The sequence below is a fragment of the Lissotriton vulgaris genome, chromosome 4_1, assembly GCF_964263255.1.
Source record: "Lissotriton vulgaris chromosome 4_1, aLisVul1.2, whole genome shotgun sequence".
NCBI classification, from domain to species: domain Eukaryota; kingdom Metazoa; phylum Chordata; class Amphibia; order Caudata; family Salamandridae; genus Lissotriton; species Lissotriton vulgaris.
Genome location: NC_141691.1, coordinates 311,294,159 through 311,306,922, shown reverse-complemented (window position 1 = coordinate 311,306,922; position 12,764 = coordinate 311,294,159). Strand labels below are relative to the sequence as shown.

The 12,764-nt window shown below is 44.3% G+C and overlaps 1 protein-coding gene across 4 annotated transcripts in view; it reads right to left on the bottom strand.

The window, feature by feature from the left end:
- ARHGEF6 (Rac/Cdc42 guanine nucleotide exchange factor 6) overlaps positions 1-12,764 on the bottom strand; it is a 1,115,823-nt gene that overhangs the window by 801,822 nt on the left and 301,237 nt on the right. For all 4 annotated transcript variants that reach the window (XM_086918632.1, XM_086918633.1, XM_086918635.1 and 1 more), the window contains exon 3: positions 10,209-10,293. In XM_086918632.1, the coding sequence (XP_086774758.1) occupies positions 10,209-10,293 (85 nt within the window). The remainder of the gene's footprint in view (positions 1-10,208; positions 10,294-12,764) is intronic.

Genomic DNA, 12,764 nt, shown 5'->3' with positions numbered 1-12,764 from the left:
AGCTGCTCTCTGCAGAGAGGCCATCGGCGGTATGAGCACTAGGGGCCGCTTCTCGGCTTGCATACTCAATCACGCTTCTCTAAACAAACTCGCGCTCCGGCCATGGCCCACTGGTGCTCCTGCTTCTAGGACAGGCTGGTATCCTGATTCTGCGCTTTTAACCAGCGTTATGCTTTGTCGCTTGTTGGGTCGTCAGGCAGGTACCTTCTTTTGATATCGAGCATGGAATACTAGGCTCCATGCAGCAGCTCTTGCTCGGGGGCTCGACGGCAACCTTGCTGTGAATTAACTTTTGGTATTTACAAGTGAGGTTGTGTTACGGCTTTAATATGTACACCGACGTAGATGCATAAATGTTTATGGCAGGCAGGCGACGGGAAGCCTGGAATTTTCTCTTGCGGGGGCATCACTCGTAGGCCTCCCATATATTTCATTTGAGTGATTTTAGTGTGAAATATTTTCGTTGCTACATTAGCAGCCTCGGTGGCGCTACCCTTAGCGCGTTCGGCTGCGTGCAGATGGTTCGTGCCCACCCACAAGGTATATAATTAAAAACAATTCATTACTTAACTTCAGCTGGTAAATTCATGCACAATTGTTGGTGCGCTGCTTCAGCAAATTTTACGCCTTCCTAATTGGTACCAATGAGATATAGAACAATTGTAGTTATCTTTATTTATGACAATTGCACCTGTGAATTGTGCATTTTTACCTTTCGCTTGGAAAGGTGTACATAGGCGCGGATTTCAATTTATTCACGCATTCGACAAATTAAACTTATTATGCGGAAGATATGTGATGCACCCCAGCAAAGCAAGCTCGAGTGTGCAGGTGGCTCGGTGGTGCTGCAGTAGATTAGATGTGCGCTGCATCCAGGAGCCGGCCGATGACGTGTAACCTCGGATTCTCCCTTTACCCCGTTCCCTACCTTAATCCCTGACCAGATCTTTGTGGCGAGCTTATCGCACCAGGGTATGCGGGGTTTATGCAGAGGGAAGCAGTAAACAACCCAGGGTGGATTGTGTGGGTGATGCAATGGGTATGCGGGGTTTATGCAGAGGGAAGCAGTAAACAACCCAGGGTGGATTGTGTGGGTGATGCAATCTTGTGACGGGTGTAGCGGTCCCGCGGGGGTCCGTTTTACTGATGGACCGGTACTTGCAGGTAGACTTCGGTCACATGTATCTGAAGGGGAACACATGCCGAGATGGGCCCGCATTAGAAAGCATGAAGCATATATGTATGTAATGGCTGACTTATTACCTCTGGGACAGTCATAACGGATTTGTCCCATTATTATTTATGTATCAATCCATTGGGGTGTTTGCCTATGTAGGTGATTACGGTGAGGTAGGGAGGGTCGTTGTGGCTCAACACGCTGTGGTAGAGGTTTCCGTTTGCTAGGTCACTTTCGCGCAGATATGGCAGGCGTGTGTTCCACCGAACCTTCGGCGTAGTCACGTGTGGATCACCTCCGGGTAGGCGTGGGCGGAAAATCCGTTCCGCTCGCGGATTTTGCGGATTTTCGGGAAATCCGCAATCCGCGAGATTTGCGAATTTCCCGCAAAATCCGCAAATCCGCGAGCAGCGGATTTTGCTCGCACTGCTCGCACTGTTCGCGTGAGTTCGCGCCCCGCGAATAAGTGCAAAATTGCAGAAATACGATTTTAGCAAAACTGAAAGTAACTACTTACCAGGTTCAAAAGTTCAGGCTCATCATTAGTAGCCATTTCCTGGAGTGCTTCCTGAGGGGCCCCTCCAGAGTTCAGTTGCCAGTTGAAACTAGTATGTGACCCTGCTCTGAACCTCAGAATAGTTACACATATGCCACAAAGGTCCTGAATTACAGCTAAGGGAGACAAGCAGGAGCCAGGCTGGAAGTTAAAATCCATTAATCAGCCCCTAATTCATTATTGTCAGTTGGGGCAGGGCAGGTGTTGTAACTAATTTTGCAACAATGAAAGCACTTAGCAAGTGCAAAAGATCACTAATCAGGGCGCACTAAGGAAGCAGGTGCCAGCTAAAAAAATATTCTGTGACACATGAATCAGCCCCAAATTAATTCAGGTCACTTGAGGCAGGGAAGGTGTGCTTTGCTTTGCCGAAAATAATGTACACTGGACAACCAGAGGGTGTGGTGATGAAACAGAGGGTGGCATGGGTGGGCCAGAGGGTGGCATGAGTAGTCAGAGAGTGGCAGTGGTGACAGAGAGTGGCAGTGATGAAGAAGAGTGTCCCAAACAGGCTGGACACGTAGAAACAACAAGTTCGCGAAACTTGCGACCCGACAGGTAAGTTCGCAATTTGCGAAAGTGTACAAAACCCTCGCGAACTGGCAGAAACACGGGCGAACACAAAAAAAAAAAAAATCCGCAAATTCGCGGGAATTCGCGGATTTTGCGGATTGCGAATCCGCAAATCCGCAAAATTCGCGAACGCGAGATCCGCAAAATTCGCTCATGCTTACCTCCGGGCCTATTCAGACACTCATCCCACGAGAGAATAATGGAGAGACTTATGGGTAGCTTTTCACGGACTTTCTCCGCAGCCCTCCGCGTATGTTATGGTTGTTTTCCTATTGTAACAAGCATGCTTTTGCATGATGCTTTCGGGCTAAATCCGACACTTCCGGCATGCATCTCAGGTGTTCCCCCATCGCCCGACCTGCCACGTGCGCTGTCGCGAGCCTCCCCGGCGGCACCCTCTTGCGGGGCGCGGTGGTTCTAGCGTCGTGCCCAAGCACAGCCCCCCCCCCCCCTCGCTGACAGCACGACGCTTCCTTGACCCGAGAAGGAGCTTGCAATCACACATGCAAGTGGAAGCTCAGAAACTGCAAATAGGACAGTGATACAATTAATGCAAGTTCGTGTGTTGGAACCAAGCACCACCTCGGGCTACATACCATTCCAACTTGAGGCCTTGGCGTGCTTTCCCTTTGCCTAACTTTTTAACAAAGTAATAATCAGAACAGATGCGAGAATGGGCCTGCGCTGGCCTCCTCTAAGGTTAGAATTTCTAAGCGGGGGTTTTAGGTAAATCCTAAATAGTGTATTTAAGCTGTCACTGGAGGAGCACTTTGTAAGATTTACTGGGTTGTTAATAAATAACCAATGAATTTACACAACATACAATGGATTTCCTCTAATTGCACAATAGATAGGGGCACGGCCGCTCAGTGCACAAAGGGCTAGAATTCTTGCACGACAGACATGAGATTGTACAGACCAGTTTATTAAGGGTTTATCTAAACAAATAGATAAACGTATGGGCTGACCGCCAAGGCTCTCATGCTCGACACAATATATGCTCGGTCCAGAGTAAACACTACACGCCGGTCCTGCGCATGACCGTTACTTACTTTGGTGCCGAGACGCAGGATGGTATTCATTGGCTAAGTAATGATTTTAAAATTAAAAGTCTCGTTTTGTATCTTCCATTAGCAGTGCCGAGGCATAACCTTTCCTTGACAGTAGCCAGAGAATGTAGAAAGCATTTAATGCAAGGGTACCATTCATAAGACCGTTAAAATAAGGCCCTCAGCTCAGCGGTTTTTCTCAGACTTGATGGGAAAGGAAGATATACATTCCAGAGAGTGGACATCTTTTAACAAATACCAAAGGCAATGGACTTGAAGCTACACGCCTGTTGCTCACTAAACACATCGCACGGCTGAACTCTTGCATACCCTATCCCGCTTACCTGTATCCTATTTACCACAGAAGGGTATGGAGCTCACAGGACGGATAGTAAAAGGGGTCCCATGAGCTCTCTATAGTTCTCGTCCTAACACAATTTCATTAGCCCTGAGACCACGGATATCAAGAGCAGTGCAGGTAGCACCAGAGAGCAGGCAGTCAAATTGACTTCAGCAGATAGGGTAGCTAGTGCAACCCCTGGTTAACCTTAAAAAAGACTCAATGATCTATTCAAATTATCCTCCAAACATCAAGTGCAGAGCAGGCAGCCAAATTGACTTCAGCAGATAGGGGTAGCTATGGATGAAGACAGCTCCACAAGTAGGCAGACCCAAGTGGCTGGATCCTTGAAGAAATTAAGGCAATTTTAACGTTTATGTCTGGAAATGGAAAGATAGGAAAAGCATCTTTTGAGTTTATCATGTCCAATGTTCAAGGAATCTGGTATTGCTTCTGTTACAAAGAGCAACGCAGTATTAACAGCCCACCATCGTCCCAGCATCAGGATAAAATTTATAGGCACACCTTACGGTGCCCTGATCTGCAAATAATACAGAACAGAAGACATCTATATTAATTTGGCGGTAAACCTCCGTTAAAGCTAGAGCAACACAAAAGCAACAACAGATTCAGTTTTCTTTACTAATGTCGACCGGAAAGGACTTATCACTTAGCTTACTGACCGTATAATAGATTTATTATATTATCAGAATTTATCCAAAATCTTAGAGGCAGGAAATGCACCGGTCACACCGTAATTATTTGTTCACTGCAAAACAAGACGGACGCAGAACAGTTACACCACGCCAGGGCAAATAAACTAGTAAAAGTAACGCGATGCATCTGTGTGGCCAAGAATTACAGAGCAAATAGATCAGCACGTTGCCTCCGCCACATACACTTCCATAATAGAATAAAAAGCATATCCCCCAGTCCACATCGAGACACACCAGCATCCCCAGATAGCTTCTGTACAATAAAATTTTTTTTTAAAAAAAGGTACCATTTTGGGGAAATGCAGTGCTGTATATTCGGTGGGGGTGAATTACCTTCAGCTCAAAGTCAATTAGGGGTTTCAAAGCAAAGTCATTTATGGGATTCACAGCCAGGCGTGTCACTGTGGGAGCAGGACGCACACCTCGTGTTTCTAACCGTCAAACTTGTCTACTTTATCTAAAAAGCGCGTGCAGATTGTGTCAAGTGCCATGCCAAATTGGCACTGGTATAATAAACGTCTCTGTAGTGGGGCATTATCTCGCCCCGAAACAACCGCACAGCTAATTGTGCCTGCTAGGCAATTAATTGTTTATTAGTTCACCGTAATCCCTATTAATCCATGTAAAAACTTATTATCCAATTTTATTCGAGCCCACACGCTGAGTGTACATGCCACTTCCTAATTTCTAATGTTCAAATTGTGCCCATCCGGACCTTTTGAATGATCTGACATGAGCTCTTTCTAAATGCTCAGGTAACCATTAAACCGGTGAAAAGCTATAGGAGGTTGGAAGCCCATCCTCTCCGGAGCTCCTGGGTGATTGGCTAAGGACCTCCGCTTGGAAGCAGATGGGCACACCTTAAGGGCTCATCATTATGAGAGCTTCGGGATAGGTTCGGAATAGATAGCTGCTTTAGAAGCAAGCCCTGAATATGGCCAGTTTAAGGAAATAAAACGGTTTGCATTGATCTTGGAGTTCTCCATTGTGTAGGCGGTTGAGCCGCGATTCAAAGAATACCTGCAACCCAGGGGAACTAGTGGATGTCTTTCATATCTAATTTATGAGGGCTCCTAGCACAGAGGGATGAGGAAGGACTTGAGCACCCTGAGCGGCGAATTAGGACAGTGCAGCATACACTGGCCAGAAATACCCCCCCAGACCTATTTGGCATGGGGCAGTATCACAAGGGGCATTGGAAGTCACTCACAGGCGAGTCAACGCAGCAATGCGGAAATTCAGCGAAAAAAGAGGGGTAGGTTTCATTAGGCATGGCTTGCTGCACGCCAAATCCATTGGGTGTCGGTGGGGTGCACCTATCCAAAGTGGGCATGGCGATCTTCCTATTAGACCTGGGTGAAGCGCTAGAAAAAGCGGGGTGTAGATAGAGTAGGACTAAGGCTAGGTAGTGGGGGCCCTGGGCGCAGCGGGTGCCACGCCCAAGGCTGTGGAAAAGGTAGTAAGGCAACCCCAGGCAGGACAGGCGCAGGAACAGGACCTGAAGCCCACGTGCAAATGCACAGCGATGAGTCATATATAAGCCCAGGGGCCCTTCTTGGGGACTTGGTTCAACGGCACCCCGTTAGTCCTTAGGGCGGTTGTAAGCCTGAACAACCGGGGGTTTGCTAATAACGCCCCGCCTGGATGGGCAAGGTGTGAGTTGACTCTCCCTTGTCCGGAGGGTGGGGCAGGTGGACGATAGGTCCACCGGTGGGAGGCTGGTGCCTCCCAGGATCGACACCTGGCCAGGGCCACTGTGTCCGCATCATTGGCTCAACTTCAGGCGCCCTGCCACGAGGGGTGGCGGGGCTCAGGGGGGTCGCCTGTCAGTTAACCCGCTCTGTTATTTGTATCACAAATAAACCTGCAACTTCTTATTCCCAACTTACTTGTCTGTGTATCATTTGGGCGGTGACAGTTGTGGGAGGGCGAGGTGTACCGATGCAACTACTATGGCCAGCGCCGGCTTCTTTCACGTGGGGCCAATGGACCGGGTCCAGTGCCTCTCCTGTGGGGGCATACTGAACTGTAGGATCTTTCGGGTAAGTGCCATGCAGGTTGCAGGAGCATCAGAGTGTACATCCCGTACTGCCCCTTTGTCATGGGCAGGTAAGTGGGCAACATACCCACGCCTGCTTAATTTGTGCCGGTGGTTTCTCTTCATACTGTGTCATTGTCTGTCAGGTCATCCCCCAGATAGAACGTCCTCAAGCCAATGTGCACTGTAATATGCATTGACAATTGATTCACTGTACTTATGCCTAGTCGGACTACGAAATTATGCGAGTGTTAAGGAACCGGCATGCTTGCACTGTGCGAGGACGCTACTCTGAGCCACACGTTTGATTATTAATGTCAGGAATGTTAATCCCAGTAATGCACAGGGACACTACCAGGGCCTATAAAAAGAAGTGGGGGGCCTGATAGTATGCAAATGACCTCGTGACGTAACGTGCTGAACGTGTGCCGGTGTCTGAAATTTACACCGGGACACGTTCAGCATATTTCTGTGGGGCCCAGCTTCTTGGCAGGGGGGATGGCGTCCACCCTTTCAAAAGAGTGAGGGGACGCCGTCCACCCGCGTGGACCCCAGTCTCGCGCCCTGGACACTACTATGGCATTAATAAATAGGCCTTTGCAAATGCTTGTATGAGCCTTAAAGTACCTAGGTTCGTATACACTAAAATAATACAGTATGTACCGGTAACGGACAGTAATTCACTCCAATGCAGGGAGCCATTAACATCATTGTTTTCAAAAGGAGCAGGTCACGCTCCGCATCATCTCGTGAGACTTCAGGAGTTACAGCCGCGCGCCGTTCAAACACAGACCATGTCCCGAGTAACGCGTTTGTGATTAGCGCTCAAGCAGTGCAGAGACTCCCGGCTGAACCAAGGTAGGAAGTGCGCCTCCGTTCTCATCTTCGTGTCGGTAGGGATGATTAGAACTGCAGAACTACCAATGTGCAGGTCCGTACAAAAGCATTTCGCCCAAGTAAGAGTTGGCAGTATTAACGAGGAGCGCCTATGAGCAGCGCCAGCCCAAATACTCCTCGATTGTTGTTAAGAGCACTGGTGGTGACAGACCGCTTTTGAATATCGCATTGGTAAAACCCTTAGCGAATGCACGAGAACTGCACAATGAGATGTAAACTTGAGGCTAAAGTGAGCACGTATTATACATTGGACAATTCACACTTTACTTAATCAGAAGTACCATGGCTGTGTATTGTTGCTTGCCGAACGAGTGCCGCACATTGAAGCTATGAACTGCTATCGAAGCACTAGATGCAAACCGCATGGTACAGGTATGGCCAGTAAATAGCACTAAGAAACACTGGGCCTCAGAGGCGGACCAAACCATATACTAAAAAAGTGGTATAAAAACCACGACCCAAGTGGGGCTCTGTCTGAGTGTGTGTGGGGGGGGGCTCTGTGTGGGTGTGTGTGGGGGGGGGCCTGTTTGTGTGTGGGGAGGCTCCGTGTGGAGGGGCTCTGTGTGGGGGGGGCTCTCTGTGGGTGTGTGTGTGTGGCATTTGCGAGAGATTAGGCTATTGCCATTATAAATGACAATGCCATTTATTTATCTGTTTTCAAAACGAACACATAAATAAAAATGTTGTCATTTACAATGCCAATAGCTCTAACTTCTACAAAGGCAAAACCGTTGCATTGTAAATGCTTGTTTTTACTTTTAGCCACACTGCTGTACAACATGATTAAAAAACATTGCCAAAGTCAATAGATCTTACTTTGCCATGACCTATAGGCTTTGCAAATGCTTGTTATTGTAGTGTCCACCAGAAGGAAAAAAATCAGCAACTGTGCAAGATATATAAATTTGAAAATGTAACCCTTGAAGAAGGGTTTTTCCAAACCCGAAATGCATTGGGCATTTTCTGTTTCAACCCCTTGTTTTAATCTTTAAAGAATATTCAAACAAAATGTATCTCGTGTAAAAAGAACACTGTAACAGTAACTTGAGTGCGTTGAAAACTGCTAGTTATTTACCTTAAGGTGGTGGGTTCCTGCTGTACCCCGAGCAAGGCAGCTCTCCAACTGTTTCACAGCAACTTAAAACTGAAAATCTTTTTAGTTTATTTCAGGTGTGCAGGTTCATATATTTACAGAGCGTTTTACACCCAAAACATCCCCACTGAAGCTGGACCACAGCCGATCCTAGCTGCCTGGAAGTTCTTCCTGGTAACTCAGGCCTTTGGCCATGTAAAACACAACTGCCTTGAGTACCTGCCCTGGGATCACTTCTTCCAAATGCATTTACACTGCGTGCACTCATATTCGTCTCAGCTACAAGAAGCTTTGATGGTAAAATTGTCAAATCCTTGCATTACAAGTCATTTTATTAAGTAATTGATGGCCTCATGTACTAAGCCCGAGTCGCAAACAGGGAAGAGTGCACCGGTAATTAATTACTATGGTGACCCTAGTCAGATCCAAGCTATGGGTTTGGCTTGGCTCCAAGAGTCCTTGCACAGGCGGAGCCATAAAACCCTTTGGCATGTATATCATTCAACAAACAATCTAAAAATATGACTCAATCTCTACCAAATTCAAAAACATTTATTTCTTTAACATGCTGAAGCATTTTACCTTAGTACATCTCAGTTAGGGCTCCCTGTTTTCTGTTTTTATTTATTTTAACAGACAAATACAGACAGAAAACATTGTGCTTTCTGACTGTATTTATTTTTAACAGCAGGAAAATACAGATAATTTGGCTTCTTTAGAGTGGGTCTCCATGTTGAGATTAAAGACTTTCAGGCCAATAGCTAAACATATTGGAAGCATGGCCAATAGCTGTACATAGCAGCTTGGCAAGTTACAAAGCTCAATGAGATTTGCTTAAATACCTGCTTATCACAACATGTATTTGAAAAATTCACATTATAGCACAATGTGGGTTTATTATTATATTAGCTATAGCTTTGTGATTTGCTAAAACCTAACAGGCACAAAGGTATGAGTGTGCGTTTATCCATTAAATAAATGCGGAAATATACAAGTTATCACTTCATCTGTTCACAAAACAAAAATATGGATAAATACCAATAAGATGGCCGAACAAATAAATATGGATAAATACACACGAAAATGCTAAAAAAATAAATATCATAAAACCAGGAGCCCTAATCACATTATATCACTACATAGACAAACATTTATTAAACGGGATAGTTTTTAGAAACATTTGTGGTTCACCACCCAAAGACAATGTCATTAGTGAACTAAGAGGCAAGTCAGTAGTCATGTAACCACTGAATGTGACCTAGATTCTTATTATAGATGGGAGTAAAATTATAGTTTCTTAACTCGACCATAAGGGTTTCTTCTACAGCACACTTCGTGAACTCAAGTATTTAAAAGTGTACTCATATGTGATAATACATAAAACTGAACTCTTGGAACTAAAATATTTTTCTAGGACCACACAATTAAGACAGTCAGGGAAGCCGGTATTGGTTCTAGGTTATCTAATTTCACATTTTCATATTCAGCCACCAGATGAATATCTTTGTCTGTCCCTCTCTCCCCAACGTTTTTCGTTCTTGGCTCATAACTACCAACTAAAAAATGCATGTATACGGAGGGTGTCATACCCCAAACACCCCCTCTGAAGCTATGCCACTGGGCATTTTTAGATTGGTATATAGAATGCAAAATAAATACCACAGTATCACACATCAGTAAATATTCCTGAAAGCTAAAACATATTACACTTACAAAAACATAAGCAAATTCATTAATGATCAAAGCAACACAAAGCTAAGTGTTTTTACCTTCCGTAGCTTTGTTGACCGCTGTTAGAGTATTAAGAACCCTGGTGAAATTGTTGCCTGTATACAGATCGTGGGCATCAAAGGTCTGAGGAAAAGAAACCTTAATTCAGTTGAGCACAATGCATTTCATGAAGTTGTTTCTATTTATATATATATACACAGGTAAACGCAAAATACAATATTAAGATTGGATGGCAACTGTTACAGATTGTTGTGAAAAGTGTGTGCTGGGCTGCGTATAGTCTGTCAAATAAACTATAGCAACACAAGAAATATCAGAGAATGTAAGAAGAATGTGTCTCAAACTCGTGAACATGGTGTCAGATATATACATAGGGATAGTCATAGGGACAGTCCATAATAAAATAAGTATTGCCACAGTGGGTTGCTATTGCCATGCGTCTTCTTGATGGGATTGAAACGGCTGTAAACCTCCTATCTTAAGTGAACAAGACACTTAACCTCCGTGCACTCTTGCTGGTGTGGTTCTAAGACTAGAACACCACTTGCTTTTATACAAATTTAGAGAATCAATAAACAAACTTTTATCTCATGTGTTTTCCACATATATTTTTTTTAACTTCATAAAAAATGTTACCATGTTTTCAATTAAGGCATAAGCCAAACATACAATTGCAATTTCAAAGACAACATCTGCTTGATTACAAAATCACAAAAACAAATCATTCATATTCTTGAATTCTTCAGAGATGATTTCTCTCGATGCCCAATGCATTTCGAGCTCTGGGAGCTCTTCTTCAGGGGCCTGTAAAGTGAAAATGTAAATGAATTTAATGTGAGCCTTTACAAAAAACTTCCCCAATGCGCAAGCCCTTCTTTGCCATTTGCCATATGTTGTTTCTGTGACATGAAGTGTTGTGTGGTTTTTAGAAAAAGCGCCTCACCTCACCGCTATTGTGCTCAACATGACAAATAATCAATACTTCCATACTCACTGACTGAGTGAATAATCCTCAACACACCTCCTGTTTCGACAGAAAACAAAACAAAATGACCTCAATGAAGGCTGTCCTTCTTTCTAACCTGATAATACTGTCACAAAAACTCACTGAACAGTCTTACCTGTTCTTCCCTCGACAAAGGCTCGCTAATCCCTGCTTCGTGGTTCCAAATTCACAAACTGGTCCTGTCACCTACAAATCAGGAGAGTCGAAAGTTTAACCAAACTCTTGTAAAAACTACAGAGGAGAGCCCCCAATGCTCCCGTTTGGCGCTGTGATCTTCCTTTTCCGTATCTGTATCTAAATCCCTCCCTAGCATATCAGAAAACCTCCGTCTTTCTCCAGCGTCCACGGTACCTTCACAAGCGGATACAAACTCTTCCGCTTTCCTCTCGCTGTACTATTAGTGCTATGGAACCTGAAAATGGACCACCCGTTACCGCCGCTCCGGGCGCCATCTTGGAGTGTAGCTCCTTCTATACAAAATGGTAATCATTACCTCGTGAGTCTCAAGGCTCTGTGCTGACACTCCATGTAAAAAACTCCAGAAAAGAAAAGTGTTTGTGAAAAATGAGTGAACAAATGTGTGTTTATAAGAAAGGATCGGGTGAAGAGCAACAACGCAACAGAATCACTCGCTCAAGGGCGTAGCTTAACAATAATGTTCAGTATCACAACAACTTGTGCTTTTGACAACATGGTTACAATAATCGCAAAGAAGTTAACATTATTGATGAAATACATTACTGATGAAATACATTCCTATAGATGCATGCATCTTTTCTACAGATACAAGGTGGTATAAATTAATTTATACAAAACTTCATAAGAAACAGATCAAATCTACTTTTTCATTGAGCCCCCTTGGCTCCTGCGTTTCCAGTCTCTTTATCCAATAAATCTCTCTTTGAAGAGGGGATCTGGTTAGATCCGCTCCTTCATGTGCTTTAACTTTTTCCAGTATTGAAAACCTGATCTGGGATATGTTGTGATTATTTTCAATCCAGTGTTTCGCCAAGTTGCTTTTTATGTTTTGGTTCCTAATAGTACTTTTGTGTTCCGATACTCGGATTTTGAGTTTTCTCTCAGTTTTCCCAACATAAATTTTGCCACATGGGCACTTTATATAACAGATCAAGTTGTTAGAATTAAAATCTCCCTCATATTGTAGTACGATTTCTTTCCCAGTCCGTGGATGATGTAAGATCCCTCCTGCAATTACGTTGTGGCAATGCACACAATTAGCACATCTTTTCATTCCTTTATAAGAAACTTCTTGTTCCCTTGTAGGTGTCATCAACAATTCTTTCAAGTACTATTAGGAACCAAAACATAAAAAGCAACTTAGCGAAACACTGGATTGAAAATAATCACAACATATCCCAGATCAGGTTTTCAATACTGGAAAAAGTTAAAGCACATGAAGGAGCGGATCTAACCAGATCCCTTCTTCAAAGAGAGATTTATTGGATAAAGAGACTGGAAACGCAGGAGCCAAGGGGGCTCAATGAAAAAGTAGATTTGATCTGTTTCTTATGAAGTTTTGTATAAATTCATTTATACCACCTTGTATCTGTAGGAAAGATGCATGCAT